The 27,491-nt window shown below is 36.6% G+C and overlaps 1 protein-coding gene across 2 annotated transcripts in view; it reads right to left on the bottom strand.

Annotated features, from left to right (window-relative positions):
- Positions 1–27,491, bottom strand: part of LOC114454092 (cadherin-18) — a 118,154-nt gene that overhangs the window by 32,413 nt on the left and 58,250 nt on the right. For both annotated transcript variants that reach the window (XM_028434271.1, XM_028434270.1), the window contains 4 exons: positions 24,459–24,578; positions 9,003–9,170; positions 7,226–7,413; positions 5,274–5,527 (listed from right to left, as the gene is read on the bottom strand). In XM_028434271.1, the coding sequence (XP_028290072.1) occupies positions 5,274–5,527; positions 7,226–7,413; positions 9,003–9,170; positions 24,459–24,578 (730 nt within the window). The remainder of the gene's footprint in view (positions 1–5,273; positions 5,528–7,225; positions 7,414–9,002; positions 9,171–24,458; positions 24,579–27,491) is intronic.

The raw sequence follows: 27,491 nt of genomic DNA, 5'->3' as shown, positions 1-27,491 counted from the left end.
AAAGAAAATGACTCTAAAACACACAAAATGACAAAAGAAATACACAATATGACAGATAAATACACAAAATGTGTCAAAAACATTCAAAAAGACTGTACAACGACACATTATGACAGCAAAAGTACAGAAAAATGACAACAAAAACATATATATATAAAAAAAGACCCTAAAAACGCACAAAGATGAAACAAAGATGAGTCAAGAAACACACAGTGGCAACAAAAACATACAAAATGAGAGAAAAATCTACAAAATGACATCAAAATTACACAAGACAACAACAAAAACACACAAAAATGACTCAAAGCGACAAAAAAAAAAACATAAAATGAGAGAACGTACAAAATGACAACAAAAAAAAACAAACATAAAATGACCCTAAAAACCACACAGAACGACAACAAAAACTTACAAACTGGTAAAACACTGTATATAAAATGACAACATTAAAAATAGATAAATCCCTTTGTTGTTTCCTGTCTTAATGCTCAGATAGGTTCATAATCTAAATGCTGACAATAATGTTGATAATGTAACCCTCAATTCAGACATTTACAGTTTTGTGGCCCCCGCTGTGATAAAAGTGGCCCATCTCTGCTTTAAAGCCTTTTAAAATACTTCTCTATGAGAGACACTTTCAGGGTGATTCACTGGTTGGCCTTAATGAAAAGTTTCACAAAATATGCTTAGGGACCATATTAACAACACACATTTCAGTGGGATTTGTCCTGTTAAACGGGCGAGTGAGGGTCTAGCACTGTGGCTAAATCTCCAGTAATCATGTGAAGCATATAAAATGTTGAATTTATAACTCTATTAACTTTAATCAGCATGTGTTGGGTACGATTCCAGGAAGTTTATTAGCCAGTAAAGTATCTAAACAAGGAAAACTCCAAAATAGACCCTCAGTGCTGCTGTAGCAGTCAGATACTTGCTAATCGAGTTCAGTTGAGTCAACCACTCAAACCAAAGTGAATCACAGTTGGAAGTGAAAATGTAAAATCTGAAGCTGGAGATTGAAAGGCATCAGAGAGGAAGGCGGAGCAACTGAATATGACTTTTACAACCCATGTGCTGTTTTGCTTCTCCGTTACTCGACTGATAATGAGGCCACAGGCTGCCTGCGGTGCACGGATATGAACACATTCAAAGTCAAACACTCTATAAAGGCTTTGATTTGCTATAATGTTGAATAAACTGTCAGCGACACACATACAGTAAGTACACAATGGCAAATAATAATAAAAAAACACCAAAACACATGAGAGTGGACGCTAAGCTCATGCACGTGTTTTTACTGCAGATCCTTCTGCTTTGGAGCGGTGACCGGTTTCTAACACACGCACGCACGCCTCGTTCCGCTCATACCAGCTGTTGTTCACTTCAAACAGAACTCAACTTTTTAATCTAATGGAATCCCAAACAAGCTCCCACGGGAGAATTTATTTATATGTAAAAATTACAGCTGAAAATCCATAAATCATCATGTAGAATCACCATCAGTTTAACAGGCTGGGGTCAATTGTAAGTGAAACTGATAATTACAATTACATTGTAATCATATTTCAAAAAAATTATTGAAAAATACATTTTGTGATTTCTTTCTAATTGGGTCAATTCATTGTAATTGAAATTGTGCAACTGATAATTAATTAAAATTACATTGTAATCATATTTATAAAAATTCATTGAAAAATACATTTTGTGATTTATCAGTAATGGAGTGAATTGTAATTGAAATTGTGCAACTAATAATTAATTACAATTACATAGTAATCATAGTTAAAAAAAAAAAAATCATTGGAAAATACCTTTTGTGATTTATTAGTAATTGGTCAATTGTAATTAAAATTCTCCAACTGATAACTACTTACAATTACATAGTAATTATAAATAAAAAAAAAATGTTTGGAAAATACATTTGTGATTTATTAGTAATGTGGGGTCAATTGCAATTAAAATCGTGCAACTAATAATTACAATTACATAGCAATCATATAAAAAAAAAAAATCATTGAAAAATACATTTTGTGAGTTGTTTCTAATTGGGTCAATTGTAATTGAAATTGTGAAACTGAAATTTAATTACAATTACATACTAATAATAATTAAAAAAACATGTTTTATTAGTAATTACATTGTAATTGACTGAAAACAATTGACTATAATTTTAATCGACATGGAAACTCAATTATAATGGTAACAAATTGGGGATCATTCAAATTATTTTGGGGACATTTTTTTTACACGTATGTAGTTACCAATTAGTAACAGTGAATATTCACTTATCAGTAATTGTTATTAATTGTAATTGAAATAATTGTGATTGTCATTCTAAAGAACTTTCAGCTAAAAAATATATAATATAATAATTTAATTAATTAAAAAGAAATCCTGGTCACTGTAATTTTAATTGAATTGTAATTGTACATGTGTAATTAAAAACACAATTGTAATTGAAAAATATAATCATCTATTTAACAATAATTTTTTTTTTTTGAAAACTGTCAAAATTACATAGCAATTTTTAGGAAAACTTGTTGCAGATTCAAATCAACACCATAGAGATACAACAGCTACATTGCCCGACGTTAATAATATTGTAAGTGACTTGTATATATGTATTACATGGTAATATGTGGTCACTGAACTATGCTTAGAAAGTATCACCTCTGAAGAAAAACATAAAATGATTTCACTGCCTGAGGCCCAAATCAATCTTTCTTCAACTTGTGTTTTTGCTCCACACAATTGTGCAAAGCAGTTTCTTTTCCCGAGGTTATTTTACCAGCGTGTAGACAATAACCAGATATTCAATTATTCTCAAAAAAAATCTGAGTGAGTCCTGCTGATTTGCTGAAGCGGGAGAAGCGTGTGATGTGTCAGCTAACCAAGGAGCACAGACGTTTGGCACACAATGCTACTTTCATGATAAATTGATTCAAACTGTGACGGAAAAACAAAGAAAGAATAAATACTGACGGACTGAAGCAAAAGTAAAATCGACTTCTTGTTTGGCCAAAGAACACATTTGACAAGGAATCTCAAGAAAAACCCTGAGAGTTTCTGGTTTTCTGTGAAATTACATTATTTACTTCTTGAAACAGAAGTTTCAATCCAAAACATTTATGGTTCGAGACAATATCACGCCATTATTCCCTGTAAAACAAATTATTAACTGATCGTAAAAAAAAGACTGAAATCATCGTTATCAAGTAGCGAGAAAACCACAAAATAAACCTCATTTATATGTTTTAAGGCAATATTGTGCATTTAATTTCCTAAAGTCTAGCAAGTGTAGCAAAAACAGACAAACGTGTCAAAACACGCGCAACGTAGTCTCGTGTGATTTCAGCGCGTTTTTGTCGCACTTCTGCAGCGTAGAAAATCTGACATTTAAAACAAACAGTACAAAGTTTCTTGGATGACCGACTTCACCGACAAACAGAAATAGCTATAAACACTTGCAGACATGTTTTGGGAGAATATCGCACAATTTTTTCCTCGTGTAGCAACGGATTTGTAAAATCTTGAAATATTTCAGTGTGATGTTCCCTACATCTGAAGTAGAGCCCGACCGATCGGATATCGGCTTTTTAAACTCCAACATCGGTATCAGCCCTAAAAATTCCATATTGGTCGAACTTTAATCTGAAGCATAGCAACAATTAAGGGTGTAACGAAATAGTCAACTCGCGATGCAATAGATGCTGATAGATAGAGAGATACGAAAAACAATATAGTGCTCACGAAACAAAATACTCACAAGAGGATATGAATGCACGTTTCCAAACAAGCGTGCATTCTGTTTGGTCGCTTCATTACAACATTGTGTTTCAGTTGTCCTTTTTCGGTAGGAAAATGGCCCAAAAGTTATTTTCGGTTTTCGGCTGAAAAATTTTTGTTGGCCGGAATTTTGGTGCATCACTAGTTCTATTTCTGTGATGTCATATTTTTGAAAGTTTATGTCTTCGGGCTTTTCCATTAGGACTGTATGAACTTTCCAATGATTATCTGCCTCTTTGATTACTGCAGCAATGTTTTGGCCTGTGTGTGATTGAAATATGGCTCGTGTTTGGAGCATGTAGCTTTTCATTTCCCAATCATCGTATTCTTGAAACTTTTCTCACCTTTGATTTTTATTTTTCACAAGGCAAAATTACCTTCCTAGAAAAAAATACATTAAAAACAATAATTAATTTAACTCTATTCTATTAAGTATGTTTGTCACAATTTCGGTAATAGTCAGTAATTACATTGAATTAGGAAGAACCGGACAAGGACACATAACAAAAAGTGGTTAAACCATGAAGCAGAATTGGGTACATTTTGAAACTCGACACGACTTCTCATTAGAGTCGAATAAAAAAAATCAATTTAATCGATTTTTATTAAAATTTCACAAAATCGATTCACGGGTGCTAAAATCGATGGCGTTAGCAAAGTCGAGTACTGTGTCTGCTCAACAACGAGTGTATTAAATTCAGTGCAAACATGGCAGACGAAGCTCCGCTGGGTAAGATGCCTAACGGTGTAAGAAATAATTGATTCGGTTATATATCGCAATATTTCACCGTGCAATTATTGTATCGATTGAAAAAATTTACAAATCGATATTTTGTTGAAATGTTTAATTAATGAAAAAAACCATTTAATTGCGCTAACATATGCATAGCACATAAACGTTCGGTCCATAGGTGTCAGTGAACATCAGACCTTGTTAAACTACCTCCTTTTTTTCATAAAACATACTGGGCACTTTTTTAGATGTATGTGGTTACTTTTTTAAAGAATTTAAGAACATAGAATTTGAATTTGTCGTCAAAGTTGAAAAATGTAATTCGACAGTTTGATAAACAAAAAAAAAAATGAATGAAATCAAGTGTATTTCATACCATTTTGTACTTGTAAAGGTCGTGATTATAGTGTATTATTTAGTATCGGGGTATTATTGTAATGTCAGCTGCAAATCGTGAATTGTATAGTATCGTCAGATTCAGGGCAATGCACACCCCTAAAGATGGCCCAACTTAAGTCAGGAGTTTGAAACCATCTTATGAATATCCAAGTAAACATTGAAACATCAACACTGAATTGAAATCAAACCGTGCTTAATCGATTCGAAACCTTACGAATCGAAATCGAACCGATTCAGGAAATTGTCCAAGACACCCAGCTCTCTTTCTCATCTTAACAAACCCCCCCAGTCCAACGCTGCACAGGAGTTCGTATACACACTAAAGCTCTCTATCAGAAAGCAAAGCGATTCCTACCTCACGGGACTATTCCTGCTGTCAGGATCTCGAGCCGTGACCGAGCCCACCTCCGTTCCACTCGGAGAATTCTCGTAAACATCCAAGATATAATAATCCATAGAAAAGACGGGGGCTTCGTCCACGTCCCCCACGGTGATTTTCAGCGTGGCCGTGTCTTTAAAAGAGCCCAGGTAGGAAAAACGAGGATCCGTGTGTGTGTTTACTCCCTCGATGTGGAGCGTGTAGGTCTTCTTCCTCTCGTAGTTCAGAGACTGGGGGGGGGGTAGAAATATTACAGAAACAATATAGAAATCAGACCAGCGTACAACAACTCAGGCACAGTGACATTAAATTAATATATTTCATACAGCTGCACTTAGGTTGAAAGCCTGCAAACACAAATGTGATTACTCTGCAGTAAACCCAATGCCAGTGGGACAATAATTGAGACAGTGCTAGCTTTAAAAGTGTGTTACTACTACATTAGTGGCCATGGAAAATAGACCATTTGTCATAGTTTATTAATGCTAAAGGCCTCAATGAAACAAACAGATGAGCTTGTCTACTTGTACTGTATAATAGCAGAGGCTACATATAAGTTGATGAATGTAGTGCAGTGGTCACCAACCTTATTGAAACTGACTATTCAGTACCTAAGAAGTAGCTCACAGAAAGGGCAACCAGTTTGAAAAGCACTTGTTAAATACTACATTTTCACGATTTCGCTTTATATGGGAGGGTAAGATCATCAGGAAGGCTAGCAGTAACTTCAAAAGGTATGAAATGATTACGTTTCAACATTTTATTTCTCCTAATTTATGCAATTGTTTCATTTTCATTACATTTCTTAGAAAATGATCATCTAACAAATGATTTTTAACTAATCTGATAACATGTAACATTTGTAAAATGTAACAACAGTCATATTTTTAAATATATATATACAGTATATATATATATATATATATATATATATATATATATATATATATATATATATATATATCTTAAATCATATTATATAATGACATACCACTGACTATACACAAGATCTGCAACACTTAAAAACATTTGTCACAATGTTTTAGTGAATATAAACATTTAAAGATGGTTAATTTAATGCTGAAACATTATCAGGTGCAGCAGTATTTAACTCTACCAAATAAGAACCACATCTGAATTTATCATTGCAAGTTTAAATCCTGGAAAGTAAATCCGATTTTAGATGGAGCTCATTCGCCACGGTTACATAATGGTTTTTAAATTCGTTATTCTGATTTCAATTATTCGTAATTAAAGTGTTCTGCTCCGTGTTTACAAGGAAATAGTTATTCTGAATTGAGGTTTACATAGAAAACATGTTTATTCGGCTTTATTCAATTCCCCTTTAGGTGTGGGGGTTGGGAAGGCTTAGGTTGGACAGGGGGCAAACGTAAAATACCCAACAAACCTTTTATTTTCGGCTACTACATAGAACATCACATAATAAGAACTGTTTTTACTTTTATTTTGATTGTAGTGTGGAATAAATCCATGTGTCCGTGTGAATGTACGCACGTTTATGCTTCTGTCCGTCCATTCTTTTCTTTAGATCCATGTCTTTTATGGTTCTTATTGAATAAACAGTCTCGGCTCTAGTCGGGGCCGCCATTTTGGATTATGTCTTCACCACGCGACTGGCAAACATGCACAGAACGACCGGAATTAACTTGAAGCGGAATAAAGCGTTTAAAATACTGAGGAAATACTTAATTCGGAATAAATCAGCCACCTAATTCGGATTTAAGTTTAATTCGGAATTACATTTGCATTCGGAATTAAGTGTTTAAAGTTGAATGAGAATTTAACTTTTATTCTGAATTAAAGCTCCCGTGTAAATGTGGCCATTGGTGACCAGAGCTCCTGAGGGCCCCTCACATGGTCCATGCGGGCTACCTAGGGCCCGTGGTGACCCTTGATGTAGTGCGTACCTTCTTGAGGCTGAGGATGCCCTCCCTGGTGTCCCTGTCTGTAGATATAGAGAAGGTGTTCGCTCCCTCTGAGTTAATGATGCTGTATTTGATGTCCGCGTTGATGCCAAGGTCCTCGTCATTGGCTTTGATCTTTCCCACTGGCTTTCCCTCTTGGGCCGACTCGGGGACGTAGAGCTGGTAATTTTCTGTCACGTTCCCAGTTGGAGATAAAAAGAAAGGACAAAATTAAGCATTTTTTTGAAACACAATTACCAGCCTCTAATGCCATGGTTATTGTTCCCCTGGAAGGACTTAGAGAGGCAATCTGATTCTGTCACCATCTTGTTCCTTAAGGGGGAGAGTCATTAGAAATCCTCTGCAGCGCCTCAGTTGGCATTAGTTAACGTCTAAAATGAGGTCTGCGTTGTTGCAGTGGAGCAGATCTGACTCTAAAACTGTTTTTCACCGCAGCCCAAATGAAAAACTCCCAAGCCGGGAGGGATTCATCGTTGATGAGCATATTGGAAGACAAAGAGCCATAACTTTATCATTATCCAGAATTGTCATTATCGTTTTAAAAAAACAAAAAAGGGAACATTTCTCTGTGCTAAAAACAAAAGAGTTTTGATGAATGCTCGTCTAATTTGGCTCATTAGGGAGAATCACACTTCAATGTGACGATGAGACAGCGCATTAGAGCAGGAACTGTTTTAAATGGCTTTGGGCGGTGGTGGTGGAGGAGGAAAGCGTCAGACAGTCCCTTATGTAAGCAACACAAGTTGAATTAATTAATAATTCATGTATAGGAAACTTGGAGCATTTTGTCACAGCTTGAACAGTAGAAAAGCATCATATATAGATTTCTTTCTCGCTTTTTCCCTCATGTGTCAATAAATAAATAAAACATATATGTTTGAAAATCTTTAGTTAAAGATTTAGAGCAAAAACATACTGAAAAAAACGTTTTCTTAAAAAAGAAAAGTGAATATTCATCAGTTTAGGTCTAAGACATAGCTTTGAACCCCCCTCCCCAGTGGCTTAAGGGACACTATGCAATAGCATAGCCTGCATATAGCCAGAAACGGCTCTCGTCAAAGTTTTACTGGACTCTTTGAATGGACCGTTGAATGTGACAATACAACACACACAATTTGACAGAAAAATACACAAACAGATAAGATACACAAAAAAATAACAAAATGACTCCAAAAAAATATACAGAATTAAAGAAAAATATATTTTAAAAAAAGACAACAAAAAGACTTCGAAAAACATACCACATGACAAATAACTGAAAAATATGCAAAACAACAAAAAACTAAAATTACCCTAAAACACCCAAAACGATTCACAAAAAAAAAAGAAAACAGAATGACTAAAAAATATACAAAACTACTACAAAAAAAACACTAAAATAACTCCAAAAACACATAACATGACTCACAACACACAATTCAACAACAATATATACAGTAGAATGACAAAAATATAATTAAATAAAATAAAATAAAATTAAATTAATTAAATTAAATAAACTTAGAAACACAAAAAACACTCCAAAAACAAACAACGTAAACACACAAAACAACAAAAATAAACAAAACAACCTGAATGGTAGAAAAACACAAAACATTAATAAAACAAAACAACAACAACAACAACAACAAAAAAAAACTATAAGCATTTGTGTAAAATACTTGCATTAATGCTCAGATTATTTTTCTTAAATACTGATCACTAAATATTGATAATGGGACCTTCAGATCAGACACAATCACATTTAGGCGGTACGTACTTTGGGGGAACTTGGGCGGGTTGTCGTTGACGTCGGACAGCGTGATGTTGACGGTGGTGGAGCCGGAGAGACCCCCCACCTGACCTGCCATGTCTTTGGCTTGGACGACCACGGCGTAGTGTTCCCTGGCTTCACGGTCCATGTTCGCTAAGGCAGTCCTGATGATTCCTACACACAGGAATAAACATATTTCAATAAAAATGAAAATTCTGCTCCAGAGGTTCCCAACATCTTCTGGGTCATGACCCCATTTATACATCACAAATTTCTCTTTTTTTTGTGTTATAGTGTGCTATAGATACAGAGGATTGGTGCACAAAGTGACCAGATGTGCCAGCTCAGATATTTTAATACTGCATCTTATTTTAACTACATTTATATTTGAGGAAGTGAAAGTACAGAATGCAGTTGTGTGAGATTGTGTGGTGTTTTAATTTGAAAAATAATGACATTTTTAAAATATAATTTTAAGCCTGATCCTCCAACACAGACTGATTGGGAAAATATAATGGCTAATAATGAGGATGTGGAGATAATTACGGTTGCATTCAACCAGAAGATGGGTAAATGTCATGTTCATTGGGAAAAATGGATTGTGTATGTAACCCTGAAAAGTGTTCGTTGAGCTATTTATGTATGAACTGACTTCTATCCCCTTTTCTTTTTCCTTTCATGATGACAAATGGATGTTGTTGTTGTTTTGTCTACAAACATTTATAAAAAATAAAGTAAAAAAAAAAAATACATATATACAGTATATATAAAATCAATTTTAATCAGTATTTTTCACATTTCAGGTGACACCGTTTTAATTCCAGGCGATCCCACATGGGGTCACGACCCCAAAGTTGACAAATATTTACTGTTTTACTCCATTAAATAAGCTTTGTCGTGGAGTTGTTTTATTTCCGTGATAATTTCACATACTTTGTTCAAGGTTAGCCTGTTTAAAACCTTGTAATGACTAAGAAACACATTCATTCTGACCCTTTTACCTTCAGCATGACTTCAATCTACTATAGTATTGAACTAAAGAACAACACTGCAGTGTATTAAAAAAAAAAAAAAGATAGATGTAAAGAATCAATATTCCCTGGATGATTTATATGCTTCAGCAGTTTTACATTACGCTAATTTGCAGGCTGCCAAAACCTTCTTTTTTAAGCTTTTATTGTTTTTGTGTGTGTTTGTCTACCTCTGCTCCAAAGTCAATTTGCCATCTTAGCCCCAAGAAACACAGAAGCACATGAAACCTGATTTAATATGTTTTTCCTGATACTTTAGCGATTGTTGTAAAGCGTGCGTATCCCCAGAGCCAGGACCCTCAGGCCACCATTAAACCTGTGTATCGGTGAACTTATGAACCCCCTGCAATAATGCACAACGCTTATTTGGGAGCAGTGAGACCTGGGAGTGAAAAAATAAATAAATAAGTAACTTTTGCACTGTCAATGGAAAATCACAACAAGTAGGATTGGCAAAGGGTGACTTTGGGGAACGAATGGAGACAACACAGAAGCTTGGAGCAGCGACGGAGCTTGACGCGTGATTCACGTTCCGTTCATTGTTTCTTCCTCTTTCTGCAAAGATGCAGCGAAAATTAAATCTTAATTAAATTACCTCACACCCACTGCTGATGTTCTGCAAAATTAATCCTCGTCATCGGAGCCAAATTGGCTGCTGTTCATACACTTTCTGTTGGCACACAAGTAGCAAACAAACACATAATAAAAACAACCTAAATATGTTTATAGTTAGAAATATACCGTCGCCTCTCTTTTTTATTTATTTATTTTTAAAACAATCTCACAGTAATAATCTTCCTGTGGTGGAGTTTCAGGTCAATGGTTCATATTTTCTTCTGCAAGTTAAAGCTACAGTGAGCACTGCTTTCTTTATAACACATATACAGTATATATATATATATTCTTTATTTAGGTTTTATTTGATTAATAGAGTTTCTATCTAGACTTTAATAATAAAAACATAAATGCATTGGATTTTATATAGCGCTTTATCATAGACACTCAAAGCACTTTAAAGCATTAAGGCATTATTCTTTCACGCCACACTTAGTGGTGGTAAGCTACAATTATAGCCACAGCTGCCCTGGGGCCGACTGATGGAAGCAAGGCTGTCATAGTGCGCTATCGGCCACTCCGACCACCACCACCACCACTTACTCACACACTGCATTCATACTAGGCAATGTGGGTGAAGTGTCTTGCCCAAGGACACAATGACAGATACCACTGGGGTGACTGTCCCCCCACTGTGGCACCTGGAATTCGTGGTGGTCTCCATCCAACTACTGACCAGGCCTAGACCTGCTTAGCTTTAGTACATGCTACTAAATGTAGTTAAGTTAAAAAGTAAAACAATGATAGACAGGGTTTTTGACTAGCATTAGCTTCTCCTCCATGTTAGCACGTTGACTAGAACTAGCTTCTCCTCCATGTTAGCATGTTGACTAGACTAGCTTCTCCTCCATGTTAGCACATTGACTAGCACTAGCTTCTCCTCCATGTTGGCACGTTGAGTAGCACTAGCTTCTCTATCCATGTTAGCACGTTGACTAGCACTAGCTTCTCCATGTTAGCACGTTGACTAGACTAGCTTCTCCTCCATGTTAGCATGTTGACTAGCACTAGCTTCTCTATCCATGTTAGCACGTTGACTAGCACTAGCTTCTCCATGTTAGCACGTTGACTAGACGAGCTTCTCCTCCATGTTAGCACATTGACTAGCACTAGCTTCTCCTCCATGTTGGCACCTTGAGTAGCACTAGCTTCTCTATCCATGTTAGCACGTTGACTAGCACTAGCTTCTCCATGTTAGCACGTTGACTAGACTAGCTTGTCCTCCATGTTAGCACGTTGACTAGCGCTAGCTTCTCCTCCATGTTGGCAGGTTAACTAGCACTAGCTTCTCCTCCATGTTAGCACGTTGACTAGCGCTAGCTTCTCCTCCATGTTAGCACGTTAACTAGCACTAACTTCTCCTCCATGTTAGCACATTGACTAGCGCTAGCTTCTCCTCCATGTTAGCACGTTGACAAGCACTAGCTTCCCCTCCATGTTAGCGCGTTGACTAGCACTAGCTTCCCCTCCATGTTAATACATTGACTAGCACTAGCTTCATGCATAAATACATTTATTTTCAGGAGAAAAAAAAAAGTGGTACATGAAGCGACTGTTAATGACATTAAAAAATTCACCGTCGATCTGTTTCTGTTTTTAAGAACTTGACTTTGTTTGAATTTTTGCTGCACTTAACTTGTCTCTTGCATGTTATGTTTTAAATTATTAATGTGTTGTCCAAAACAGGTCTCTTGAAAAATTTATGAAACCTAATAGTTTCAGTTGGACTATACTTGTATAACTAATGGACACTGATGAATAAATAAGAGCAACAAAACAATCCACATAAAGTCCCAAACAACAGCAGGGTTGATAAATAATATGTTTATTCAAATTGTGTAAACTTGTTCTATAAGTTGCTGAAAAGTATTAATGACAACTGAAAACATAGCTTTAACAAAACAAACAAAAAAAGAACGATCAGTGACATGATACAGTGATGAAAGGCTTTGTAAGCTACTTTAAGTTCTCATATCATTTGCATCAGTTGAAACAAGGGATATTGTACATATATGTTGATAAAATCACACTAAATCTGAGTGCTAGGACAAACATGTAGAGCAGAAAACCTGAAAGCAAACAGTACGTGAACTCCAGCTCTTTACACAACAGACCAACAACAACGTTTCGTAAGTACATGTAACTACTGGAAGAAATTGGGTCATTCTCAGTCTTAGCCTGGTTATGTCTCGTAATATAAAGAAAACATGGTGTAAAATGAGGCTGGAGTGAACGACAATGGACAAACTCAAGCCCTATGAGTTCTAATATTATGGCTTACCACAGCTTTTGTGTATTTTTGGGTAAATTTGTGTTTTTTGATAAGTGACAATCCCTTATACAATATTTTGCTCAGAATTAGACAAACAAAACAACTATAGAGCTATTGATGGAATGAAAAATTGACAACACACATTTTAAAGAATCTCATCTCATTATTTGGTGCCTTCTGAATACATTTATTTCTACAGCTTTTAATCATTTACAGTCATCTCAGTCCTGATGTGGTACCAAGACTCATCCTTGTATTTCCAGTTCATGTTCTAATCAAAATCATTTATATCATCATTGTGTTTTTGGTGTTATTTTGTTGTTGTCTGTTCTTCTTATTTTTCAGCATATTTTGTTGTGTGTTTTTGTTGTTGTATTTGTGTGCTGGTATTATTTAAATAATTGTCTGTGTGTGTGTGCGCGCGCGTGTCGTTTGGTTGTTTCTTATTTATTATTTGGATTTTTTTTTTGAGTGATCTTGTGTATTTTTCACTCATTTCACTTTTTGTCGTTTTGTGTGTTGCTGGTAATAGTCAGTATTTTTCCCTGTTTTTAGTGTCATTTAATGTATTTTGCTGTTGTTTGTCGTATATTTTTATCTTATAGTGTGTGTTTTTGTTGTCATTTTGTGAGTTGCTGGTATTACTTAGTATTATTATCATTTTAAACTAAAAATAAAGAGATTCACATACAAAACATTTTTGCATAGATATAAATATCACATCCCAATGTACGAATTATCATTATTTGTTCATTACATCCCAAAAATCTATTTCTGTATTGTTTGTTTTTCTTAAATAGGCTCTTTTTTTCTCTTTAGTCTGACTTTATCCACAGAAAGTACTGGTACTCCTCCAGCCTGGGGCTGAGTAATGTTTAGAAGTGGGTCAAGGAGCGGAACAGCCAACGTTTTTGGGATCCAGGGGATCTTCAGTTCCACATGATGTGTCACAGAGAGTGATGGCTGGTGTCCAGGACACGCCCGCTAACTCTAGATTCATCAGCAGCAAACCAACTGTGAGGCCAAACTAAAAAAACCACCTGGCACACCTGAGTCGACCCAATGCAAAGCGTGTGGAATGTGTGTATGCACTGGAACCTTCCGGCACATTCAAGCATCTATTTGTTTGCCTGCACACAGACGACGCAGGCTGCACTGAAGTCGGTATCAAGGTAAATACTGTATGTTTCCTTTGGCTCTTTGTTTGCTCCTTCTCCTCTTTGTAACAGTAGCAGTGAGCTTTGTTGGCTTGTTTTACTGAAATCTAATAATAGTTGGTTTATTTCCTGGCTGCGGTTCAAGATGGACATTTAAGCACAGTCTTAAATGTAAAATCCCTCTGCGATTTGATTTGTCTTTTAATGCTAAACAGTTGGTGACACACTGTGCTGTGTTTAAAGAGAAGGATGTAATAACCCTACGCTGCCCTTCCTGTTAGACAAGGCAGGACTAATGAGAATCCCCAGTGTTTTTAATTGGGAATATTGGAAATTTGCAATTTCTGCTCAGTGAAGCAAGAATAAGTGACGGAAACTGAGTTTAAAGACTAAAGGTCTGATTCAGGAACATGTTCAGGAGGATTCTGAGGTGAGGACGTCTCTAAAGTGACTATTAGAGTGAATGTTTGTGATGTATTATTGTCTTTTATATGGCGACCTGCTGAGGTTATTTACTTTGTCTTTCATTTTTGTTGCGGCAGCAACAACAGAGGATATCAGCCTGGGTCGGAGTCAATGATCATTGTAATTGCATAATAGATAATTTATTATGGAGGAATTATAATTGGAATTTCAAACATCTGTTGCTGTCGTATTCGTAATTAAATTGTAATTAAGTTTAGATAATTGGCTTTGTGAATGTAATTGCCATGGAAATTCCCTAAGAATGATCAATTATATATAACAATTCTATGTACGGTTCTACACATATGTAGGCAACAATTATTAGAATATGTTTTATATGAAGCTTTCCCACATTTTACCATTAAAAAAATAAAAATAAAAAAAAAAACTGAAATCGAGGGGTACACTGACAAAAAAAAGCTCAGACACACACACCAAAAATATTAAAACCTATATTTTCATTGATTAGGAAGCCTAACAAGGTAACCAATAGATAGGAAATAAATTAGATGATATATATTTGTTTTTAGTGTATTTTACAGTTGATTTAGGACATGTTATCTTAAGAGAAGCTAACAGAAAGCTAACACAAGAGGAAGGTAAACTTTTATTAGGCTATTTATTACAGGGTCAGTAATTGTGATTCATTGTAACTGATAACGTAATTGTAAATGATGATGAAAAACATGTAATTGGAATTGAAAAAAATACTCATCTCTGTAATCGTAATTTAGTTATAATTGAACATGGGTAATTGAAAACGTAACTGGCTTGTTGCACCGGGTAACAAAAATTTACTTCCGCATTTGTAATTTGTAATTCTCAATGCATTTTCTGGTTCCTTTCTATCTATCTATCTATCTATCTATCTATCTATCTATCTATCTATCTATCTATGACGTTTATTACAAACAAACCCCATAAAAATTGCTTGAGAATTGAGTGATTTATGACAACTTTAATAGTGTAAACACATCATTCATCTATAGATGTAATGCACTGTAGGAGCGATTGCCACTGGTCCAAGATGGCCGCCCTGTAGACGCACCGCTCTAATGGGCGGCAGCAGTCGATGCGGCGTCAACGTATTATAATGTCTATGTTTGTAACTGAAAAATGTAATTGACTCCAACCCTGATATCAGCTGACAGAATGACATGACTGGAGAAACATGATCATCCCATTGTACCACATACTTTAAAGTTAATAATAACCTATAAATACAAATGTTTGATAGATTCATAGATTTTCTCCATTCTGGCTTTTTAAAACAACAACTCCCAGTACGAACCTGTCCATTCCAAGTATAATCAAAGTCCTCGAAGCCGACTTCCTCGCACGTAGTCGAGCCCTGCAAACTTAATTGGAAGCCGTTTTATACAATCCAAGATGGACTGCCTGACCTTTCAAGTCTCTTATTGCCCGTGCATTCATGAAGGCACGAGGCTCCAAAGCAATATCAGAAAAGAAAACAGACATGTTGTCCAGGGAGGTGTTGCACAAAACCAGGATAGGGGATAAAGCCGGAAAAGCTATCCCGGATAAACTTATCCCTAAGTCGGTTGAACGAAAGCCGGCCAAGTTTATCCAGGACAAGTAACCATGGTGATTTAGCAACAGGTTAGCAACCAGGATAAAGTTATCCCTGTTGTGGCTCTGCTGTCAGTGCTGTGAGAAATGAGTGTTTTACAGAATGTCCGTGGTTTTGATACACGTTTCTTCACCCAAATATTATAAATAGTCATTTAATTTGTCCGTTGACTTGTGGTTTTAATAATTTTTATTATCATAGTTTATATAAAAACGAAAAAAAATTGAGCAATTAAAGCGAGAAGGGAGACGGTTTATTTGGAATATTTTACTTATTAATAAAACACCAACATTGTAAAGTTAGAAAAGATACAGAATAATTTGACTTTGACTCATTACGACTGCAATTGAACTAATAGAAGATATTGTTTTGTCCTAAAAATAAGAAAATGGATACTGTACTGTTGGATCTGAAGGGTTTCACATAATTCTGACTTCACTTTCTAACATTATTGTCACTATATTCACGTCATTTATTTTTCTGTCAGGCCTCTGGTTATTTTGTAATACTAATAAATCCTGCTTGTGAAATTTCTGTCAGAGGTTTGATTTAAACATATTATTGGAGTTCTGTTTTTTTTTTTGTTAAATTATAGATGACAAACCCCTATCTATACGTATAATATGTAACATAGCCGTGGTATAAGTAGCCCAAACAAGTAGAATTAATAAAGTGAACTTCTATAGTTACATTAGGATGAGGTGGAGCTGATCACTTTTCTAAATCAATGATTGTTAGATTTATTCGTTTATAGGTTAATCATAGAATAGAATAGACCTTTATTGATCTCCCAAAGGGGAAATTAAAAAAAAAGAAGTTTTATTCGAGATTTGAACTCGGGTCTCCCACACTCAAAAACTGAGCTAGCTGCACATCGTGATCCATAAGTCATGGTCTTCTTAAGAAAGCCCTGGCCACCCACTAATCGCAAACATTCATTGCCAGGCTTGACAAACGTGCAACCAATTTATCCAAAGAAGCGCCGACCAGACTTTGTCTAACCACGCATTCTAATTTATCCGGGATGTATTTATCTCACTTTTGTGTAATACTCCCCAGATCTGCCTGGAAAACCTTATGTACGTAAATAAACATTGAAGTCTAGGGGGTCGGCGTCAAAAAGACAATGACAAGCTTTTTGTTCGGTTTGAAAAGATTCCCATGGCCAGAGAAGCTACCAACACGCACAAAAACTCTGCTACGACATGAGGCTTTTAAACAAATCGATAGCAATACATACACTATATCAAGAGCTCAGTTATTTTGAGTCCTTCGAATCATTAAAGGTAGCTCTCGCCTGAGCAACATGAAACCTTCCAACTTTCTCAGGCAACAGTAAAAGGCAGTAACTCAAGAAGACTTTTAGTTTTGTGCTAAATCTGACACTGTGTTATGGTAAAAAGAAAACATTTCAGTGCATGCTATGACTTTTTTGTGCCACTATGGACTATTTATATCTTTATCCAATTCTGAAGCTGATTAGTCGCTCAAAGGCTAGAAAAAAATCTCGTGAATCTCTGAATTTCCATTTAGAAATGTCCCTACTGCACTTGGAGAGGATCCGATATGGCATGATGGGCTGTCTTGATAAACTTTCCAATAGCTGACAACCTTTCTTGGACTACCTTGCCCGAATTCATCATATTTGTGTACAGGGAGCAGTGTATAGCGCTTACCTTTTTCCTTTTAAATGCGTGTGTTGAGACATATTATATAAAGAAGTATAACTTCTTGACTGTGAGCCTTTTCTGTTGTTGTTTTTGTTGCTTTTGTTTTGATTTATTTGTTTCTTGTCTATTGTATGTACTAAAATACCAGATAAAAATTCAATAAATATGCTGTCTAAAAAAATGAATAAATCCCAAATTATAATTTAGGGTAAAGTAATTTCCGTTTGTTTTTTGTTTAATCATCTTTCCCTGTTTAGATGACTGGCTATAAAACTGAACTTAATTGTGAATCACTTCTTCATCATAACCCATTAAAAACACACTTAAGATAATGCTCGGCATTAATTTTTATTCACAGGAGAACATAATCTCACTGTAACAAGATTTTGAAAGGGATTATGAGCAGAATTGAAGTTATTTGTGCATTTTTCACACTTTCTTTTTTTTTATTTTATTGGTTTATTTAACAGGGACAGTGTATATTAATATCCATATAGAAAATGTACCAGATTTAGCCAGAAGGCTATTTTTTAACTGTAGTCCGTGGGCAGAATGTTCAAATGTCACCCTAAAAGAATACAAATTACAGGAAATATAAAATAAAATATACAGTGAAAAATGTAATAACATCACACTACCATTTACATATTATTAAACGGTTCTAAAAATGGATCTAGACAATCCGTCATATTTTTCCCAGTCAAAAATAGTGTTGATATTGTCCCAAACATTCATGTGGGGTCCATATTGAATAAAGAGAATTATTATTGTTATCATTATTTCTTTAAATCAGATTGCTTTCTTTGTTTCCACCCATTTCCCGCGATCACAGAAAACTGAAGGCCCTTATAACGGTGCCTACACTGAGCAGTGTTCAGTTCATAACCATAGAGTGTTCCTCTAAAAGACCTGTAACAACTCTGACCTGAAGATCACACCCATGAAATCTCTGTCCTAGCCACTGGTCAACCTCGACACGCCAAATAAGCTCGGCTAAATCCTGATGGAGCTTGTGAGTTAATTTAGAAAATAATTGAGAGAGTCGACTCCCCTAAACCTGGGCCCACTGGACACAGTGAGGTGGTTAGCCTCTTGCGCAACCTCCCCAGTCTATTAAAGCTGATACCATCACACTATCCACCTCTTTGTCTGCCTGGAAACGTCTAAAGAAGGGCAATCTCCTGGGTGAACAAAAGGGATTAAAGGAGATTACGAAAGCACTCGTCAATCTCCAGTTTTTGGCTTATCCAATATCTTTTTTATTCTTGTGTGCCTGCTCCCTGCCAGTGCCAGAAATTGTGGTGGTACATGATCCCTTTTAACTTGAAACATCTTTTTTATTTCATATCTTGGATCATTTCTCTGACAAACACGTAGGGGCTGGACTGCTTCTTCTTGATCACATGATCCGACACATGACAGATTTATCCTTGATGCCACCAGAGTTTACACATAATCCATTAAAGGCAAAAAAAAAAAGCTGATCCGTGTCGGCTCCTTCAATAAACTCTACCACTGAGAAATCCCAGATCAGCAAAGAAATTAGCCTATTTAGGGCTCTGTGTGGTTCAAAAGTCGAGTGAATCTTTAGATTTGGTGAGGAAGGAAAGCGTTGGAGTGTGAGCCACCAGAGGACCAGCCTTGATGTCTCAGCGGGTAAGTGACAGATGTGTTGTAGTGACGGGAACGACGGGAGTTATGACCCAACTGTAAAAGAGATAAATGCAGCCACTGTTCCAGATGCAGTTCTGCTGAAATATAGAAAACTTTAATTCCACTGACTTTTCTGCCGGCGTGTAGTTTTTTACGATTTGCAAACCCTGAAATTGAAAAAAGTCCATTGCAGTGTAAATCATTAGCATAGTTAGCAGAGAATTAGCATTTCAGATTGACTGATTATGAGCCTTCATCCAACGTGGGCCCTGCTTTGCTGCTAACTAAGCTAGCTAAGCCTTAGCATGCAGCTCAGCAGAATTTGATTAGCATATAATAAAACAAATGGACAGATTTAAATCATTGCACCTGGGAAGAGCAAGAACTTTTTCAGCTAAAGCTTCCATGATAAAGGCTACTATTTATTTTGATTTGTGGAAAGTCAAGGCTCAAATTAAAGTTCTGTTGTGCTTCTAGTTAGTGTCTAGCTAATTTAGTGTAACCAAGCATCTAGCCTATGTTAGCATAACCTCCCTGAACTACAGCATTCAAAACTTTACTTGAGAAATACTGTCATGAACACATAAAAGCCTCGTTTAAAACACTTTTGGAACTCAGCTTATTTTGGTGCGTCTAGTTTATGTTTATGCTACAACGTTTTTGCTCTAACACAAGACGGGAGTGAAGTGAGTAAGCTACTACAGCTAGCAAGAGGGACAAATGTCATTTGCGCCACTTCGCTTTTTTTTAAATTTTTTTACTGGATTTATTTTATTACATTGCAAAATTTGGTTGCATTCCAAGTCAGAAATATATAGTAGAATTGCTTTTTAGATTTATACAAACACATTCCAATTATAGCAACATGTACGTATATCTTCATTTGTTGTCATGCTTTGGTTTTTATTATACATAAAAAACAATACATAACAATTTTCTTCATCACCAACAGGTAATTATTAATTTGGTAATCTAACAATACCATCTATATTCGGTAACAATTGAAGTTTTATACAAAAGGCTGACATTACACTGTCATTATTCTGAATAAGGTGCCATGAAGGCTGCCATTAAGTGTTCGCTAAATTAGCATTTTTGGGGTTAGTTGGAGGGATTTAGTGGGGTTAGGGGTTAGAATTAGGTAAGGTTAGGGTAACGGACAACAATTAATGATGAAACATTAGGTTTATTGACAGGTAATTCACCGTGGGAGCTTTCTCCTCTTCAATGGGGCAGCTAAATATAAAACACTTTTAAAGCCGCTCCGTGTTGATTTCTCCTATTTCTACTTGAGTTTCCATCACCATCAAGCTACCTCAAGCGCCAAATGGCAAACAGGAAGCAATGTTATCAAAATAAAAGCATAAAATATTTAAACCAGTGTCTTACTGAGATTGTATATGCGCATATATACACACGCGCACTATCGGAAAATGAATTTTTGCTAAAAAATAATAATTCATGTTTGTTTATTTTTGTTTTCAAAGTGAACGGACACAGGTTTTATTTGTTCATTGGATTGGATTAGGGTTGGGGTTATAATCTCAGTACGGAGGTAAACTCAGTACGTGACACTGGAAGCTATATAGCTACAACTGATAATAAAAAATGGTGATAAGCACCAAAATAAAACACTTTTGACCTTGTCAGCAAACAGAAATATACCTGGGGTTATTTACATCCTACAGTACATTCTATGAGGTCAATGTTTTCATTGAAGGAATATTAAAATCAAAATTATTTAATAAAATAGAAAGTATAGAAATATGATATGCTGAATTATTGGACTATATATATATATATATATATATATATATATATATATATAGTTTACTCAATATTTAGCTATATTAGCTAAATATTGAGTAAACTATTGTTTAATGTTTAGTTTAGTGAGATTAAAAGTAATGATTTGCTAAGATTTGATTTCCTTAGACGGCGTGTTGTGTCAGCACTTTGCTTTTCTCTCCTTTCTTTGCGAGGTTGAAGTCCTTTTGAGACGTGTGGGAGAGAAACCAAGCACATAACTGCTTGCTGGGTTTTCTTCAGAGGATTTGGGTCAGGCCTCACACAATCCTTTGGGTGTTTCTCTGACGCTATATGTGCTCGCCAAATGCTGTCATTACCTTCTACCCTAAAATGATCTTTCAGGATATTTCAGGCCAACTCACCAAAGTCAAAACAGTGGAAGTGTTCTTTTTTTTTTTTAAACCATGCGAGTGTGTCCCCCATGACGGCCACCTTGCAGTTTGAGCCAGGTACGTGTGAGTATGAGCGAGCGCTAAGCACACTAACACACTCAGAGGCAAAAGCAATTCCTCCAATGTGGCAACATGCCAGATTTGAGCAACTGCTCTAAATCTTGTGATTGACATATAAAAAAGAAAACATCCGTTGCAAGTGCAGCTGTCTTCACAAGCTAACTTCCTCCCTGACCGCTGGAGGTCCTTGTCCTAGTTTGACGAAGCAGGATGGTTCGCCTGTGGCAAAAACCCACAGCCGCCTTGTATTAATTATCATGTGTGGGTGGAGTAGTGCTGCGTCTGGAGTGCAACTAGACAGGCCTTCGATCACATCCTCTACACGCCCAGAGCTGCATTACTATGCAGGCGAGCTGCCGAGTCAGCTCAAGCATAACAAGGAACATCAAAACAACCTCGCACGAGAAAAACAAAAGGATTAAAAGCACCAACACATGGTATCATCAAACGGTGACATGTAACAAAGTACAAATACTTTGTGACTGTACTGAAGTAGTTTTGTTCTGGTATCTGTACTTTACTTGAGTATTTATTTTTTTGGCGACTTTTTATTTTTACTCCTTACTTTTTTAAACAAATATCAGTACTTTCTACTCTTCACATTTTAAAAATGAGCTGGTTACTTTTAAGACCTTTGAAGATGACGTCAGTCACGATGTAAAAAGACGCAAACCGGTGCAACCTTTGCATTTATTTTGGTAGTTTGAGCTTTGTCCTGTTAGGCAGTCCCCTTAGTTTCATGGTTAAACTCAAAGCTGCTCTGGGTTTAATTGAGCATTTGCTTTTTTTTTTTTTTTTTTCCCTTGACACCTTTTATTTACAAATTGTATTTTTATGAGTGCTAAATTGTCCACTATTTTAGCATTTAAAACATTTTTTTTTTTTTTAAATCTTGGGCTATACTAAGAGATTAAAGGCTCAGATGCTCACACCAAAAATATTAATTCCAATATTTTCATTGATAAGGAAGCCTGACAAGGGAACCAAGAGATGAGACAAAAATTAAATGATAGACATTTTTTTTGTGTGTAATTTACAGTTGATTTAAGACATGGGTCAAACTGACCCGTTAGCATAAGAGATGCTAACAAAATGCTAACACAACAGGAAGTTTTTTGGGCTTATTTATTAAAGGCTCAGTAATTGTAACTTTAGTAATTAGCAATGTAATTGTAAGCTACTTGAGCCACTAACGGCAGCCATCAACACACACGGAAGTTGACAACAAGAAACAAGGAGCACCAGTAGAATCATTACACCACCTTGGGTTCCTTTAACCACATATCGTGCATGTTTTCCGTAACATCCATTTTTTTCTGTTTCTTTTTTTTAATTTATGTATTAATAACGTTTCAATTCACCAGTTCATCAGTAATGTGACTTATGCGTCCGGGAGTAAAAGTATGCCCCCGTCTGTGGGTCCCCTCTCTGTGGTGAGCTTAAAACATGAAGCTCTCGTCCTCGTTTCCCCTTAAATATCCAAATATCACAGAAGATTTCATTTTAAAACAGAAAAACACTGCTTGTATGTTTTTTTTTATTTTTCTGTAATTCCATTTTGGTTTTAAGTCAGTAAAAACAAAATAACCACACTGTTTATTTGTTATTTTGATTTGGTTTTAAAACAAAATAACCAAAGAAACAAGAGTACACGGATTTAGAAAGAATTTCGGTCGACGTAATTGTAATTGAGTTGTAACTGAACATGGATCATTGTCGAAGTAATTGTCATTTAAAAATGTAATTGACGTCAACTCTGGTGGCAACATATAGTCGACAGTAGAAATGACGTGACATTGCAGGAAAAGGCCTGCTTTCCCCTTAAACACTGCCTCACTGCTCCACTGTGAAATTGCTCAATCAATCCCCATTGAATTTCCCCCTTGAGGTAAAGTCAAAATATTCAGCAATTCATTTGTGCTGCTCACTCAGCAAAGAATTTGTGTTTTACATGGGCGTGATAGTCTCAAAGGGACCAATGGTTGTTCCAGGCTGTGATGAATCAATTCATACAAGTAGATTGTTGCTCACGTTAACTGACACATACACACACACACATTCCTCTGTGAGATGGAACACACACGCACGCACACACAGACGCACACGAAGTAACACTCTTTTCAGGTCGTTTAAAGTTATACTTCCTGCACTTAACAGGATAATAACATTTAGCGTCCTCTCAGACGAAACAACAATAGCTTTTCCCCTTCACCTATTAATGTATAGTTATGGCCAACAAAGCTGTGTATGGACAACAATACAGCAGTTGAACAAGTTACACTATAGCTCTTTGGCTTTTATTGTGCCAGTTGTTGCCTCTATAACAAGACAAGATGTTCAGCAGCAACACTGCAGGGCAGGGGTGGACTGGGACAAACTAACTTTTGCCCAAAAAATAGCATTTGTTTCATTTTTTCCCTACATTTTTCCTGTTTTGATTCCACATTTTTGCCCTTTTCACTATTGTTTACCACATTTTAACAGCTACCCTTTGCCATTACATACCACCTGGTTCCTCATTATTTACCCATTTTTTGACCACTCTTGAATGCTTGTGGCCCATTTTAGTTACACTCTTTTCCTGCCACGTTTTTGCCATTTTTGGACCATTTTTGGCCACCTGCTACCATGTCTGCCTCCATTCAATGCCCGGTATGCCAGCTGGGCAGTCCACCCCTGCTGCAGGACATTCACATCAGCGATAACCACCCTGAGCATCCCCCTTCTATCGTGCAGTGATAACTTACCTGTTTTGGGGTCGACGGAGAAATATGGCTGTCCTAATAGGATACTGTAGACTATTCTGGCACTGTTTCCATAAGTAGGGTCGTCGGCGTCACTTGCAGAAACTTGCAACACAGATGTGCCTGAAATTGAACAGAGTCAAGAGATTATCATCAACCTTTTTTGACATCAATTGAAATATTTACATCACTTTCAGATCTTTTATACATTGTTTAACTTTGTTTGATAAGCTATAGTTTGTTTACATGCTTGAGCTCAATATTCACCTCAGAACAAAGGGCTATAACCATAAGTTTGTATCCTTCTTTTACCCTTTTTTGTGTAGCCCTGACCAATCAAGGTAAGACAGAAGGTCGGCGATCAGGCGCTAAGATAAGGCAGTTTCCTTATTAATGCATCAGATTTATAAATCACATTTATAGACACCCCAATTGCTTTACAGAACCCATTCTTCACATTTACGACAGTCAAACTGCCCTAGAGCGGTCGAACAGAAACCTGATGCACAATTGCTTCTCGCGCCACCACTGAATGCGGTTATGCATTCGCATTTATTCAAGGTAAAATAGGTTAAGTGTCTTCCCCAAGGACAAGATGGAAATGAAAAGGACCCGTTCTGTCATTGTACAACCTGCTCTATACCTCCTGAGCTACGGCTATCCTTGATCGGATTCAGATCTGAGGAATGTTGTGTTCCACAAAACATTTCTTGACCCGAGTTGTAACAAGGTTTAGGCTATTTGTTTTAGAAAAGAAGCTCTGAGACTATGCTACACTCTCAACAAACAACAGTGTATGCTCACAGTTTTTCACTCAGGTTAACCAGGGTATGTTGTTGAAGTACTGACAACGGAACAATGATGTAAAGCAAAAAATATTAGGGTGACCATACGTCCAGATTCACCTGGACATGTCTGTAACTCCGCTAATAAATGGCTGACACCCTTCTCGGGTCAGGTGACTGGGGGATCCCTATACACCTTTTTGCGGTGACATCATAATCCGGGACATTTGCCTTAGCGACGCCCTTTGCCATTTTAAGAGGGGTTTACATTTGCCTGACAACCGCTATTTACATTAGTTACAACATGAAGGTTTTACTCAATGTTGTATGAATATTTCAGCAAATTAGAGCCAACGGCCAAGCACCGATATGAAGGAAAGTTACATCTGGTTGGTTTGGAATTCATGGAAAAACGACCCGACAGCATGGCCAGATCTCCAATGGCTGCTATTTACAAGTAGCTCATTAACAGCTCTCGCGTCTACACTATGGAGAAGATGAGGACTTTTCTGTCATTATTCTGTAAAAGACTATCTTTTCCTTCAGCCAGGCATGGTTATGATGGCCAAATACTACGCAGGATTTGGGCATTATACAATAAAAATCAGCCAGACTGCAAAATCAGCGGGAAATAGCGGTTGTCATCCAAATGATTACCGCTCTAAAAATGGCGGCGCGCGTTGCTAAGTCAAGTGCTGACGTCACGCGAAAAGGTGTATAGAACAGAAGCTGTATGTGTGATTTATTCACATGAGGAATTGTGGGGGTCGCGTTAAAGAGCAATTGGATTTATGTAAACTTTACTTCGTCACATTTCTCTGCATGCGGCGATACGAGCATAATGCAATATGCTAATTGTCAGTGGCTATGTAATAGAAGCACAGCTTAGTAAAGATATCAAACATGGTTATACTTTTTGGATAAAGGGCTAAACTGGATGTAATGAACATATTTATTGATGAGTGACTTTTAGTCCGGATGTCTCCTAGCAACACAGACTGGTGCATTTGTGTCCAAGGAGAATTAGTGTGCACAAGATCTCAATACATGATAAGGGCCAGGCTTTAGAAAAGTGCTTAGAATGCTGGGCACAGATCTGCAGCTTCACAGAGAGCCACCTCATTTAATCCAAAGTGTCAAAATAACACTTCACCAGAACCATTGCCTCCTGCATATGGAATCTCCCATGAATAAAATTAAATATGTAGAAGTAATGCATCGGGTCCTCTACCAGAGGTCTGGGAGCTTGAGGGTTCTGCGCCGTATCTTTGCTGTTCCTAGCACTGCACTTTTCTGGACCGAGATGTCTGATGTATTTCCTGGGATCTGCTGTAGCCACTCTTCCAGTTTGGGGGTCACTGACCCAATTCCCCCGACGACCACGGGCATCAATGATGCCTTCACCCTCCAGGCCTTCTCCAGCTCTTCTTTGAGCCCCTGGTATTTTTCTAGTTCCTCATGTTCCTTTTTCCTGATGTGGCAGTCACTCGGTATTGCTATGTCAACCACAACGACTTTTCTCTGCTCTTTGTCCACCACCACAATATATATATATATATATATATACTGTATGTATTTGATCATTTTTATTCTGGATGTATACATAAAATGTTATAAACAATGACAAGTGGTTTGAAAAATGAGGATGACACACTCACGGTTTGGAAGCTCAATGTAAAAGTCAGTGTTGTTCAATTTACCACTCCAAGTGTTGCTGAAACAACATTATAAGCTCCATTAACCCATTATAATTGCACGATGAGTGCAATGTAATTGCACCAGGGGTTTGTGTGATGCAGAATGTTCTGAGGAGTTATCTAAGGACATCAGGCATCAGGAACTAAGCTTAAGTCAAATCCCAGCCAATGATTTATGTTTTTATCTATTGGAAACCTGGAGGTAAGGTGGGAAATGCCAAACATAATGAACTGTGTATGGAAAGTGGCTGTGCAACTGCAAACTTTTGAGTAAAATCCTTTAATACTTCCCATGAATTTGTTATTGGCAATACATGGCATTTTCCACTGAGGTGTTTCATTTTGAACGGCCTAATGTACTGAGAAGTCTGAATATTATGTAACGGTACAAGTATATACATCAGATAAAAGTTGATGGTCCATTTGACAAGTAAATAAGTTTTAGGTACGTAATGATCCATTGATCATCATTGATTGGTTGAGCAATGATCCAATCAAATCGATGGAAACACAAACCACCGTTAGGCGACACCTTTTTGTTTGGAATAATTCTT

Source organism: Gouania willdenowi, chromosome 20 (genome assembly GCF_900634775.1).
Source record: "Gouania willdenowi chromosome 20, fGouWil2.1, whole genome shotgun sequence".
NCBI classification, from domain to species: domain Eukaryota; kingdom Metazoa; phylum Chordata; class Actinopteri; order Blenniiformes; family Gobiesocidae; genus Gouania; species Gouania willdenowi.
Note: the sequence above shows the minus strand (reverse complement) of the source record. Positions and strands in the feature narration are given on the sequence as shown.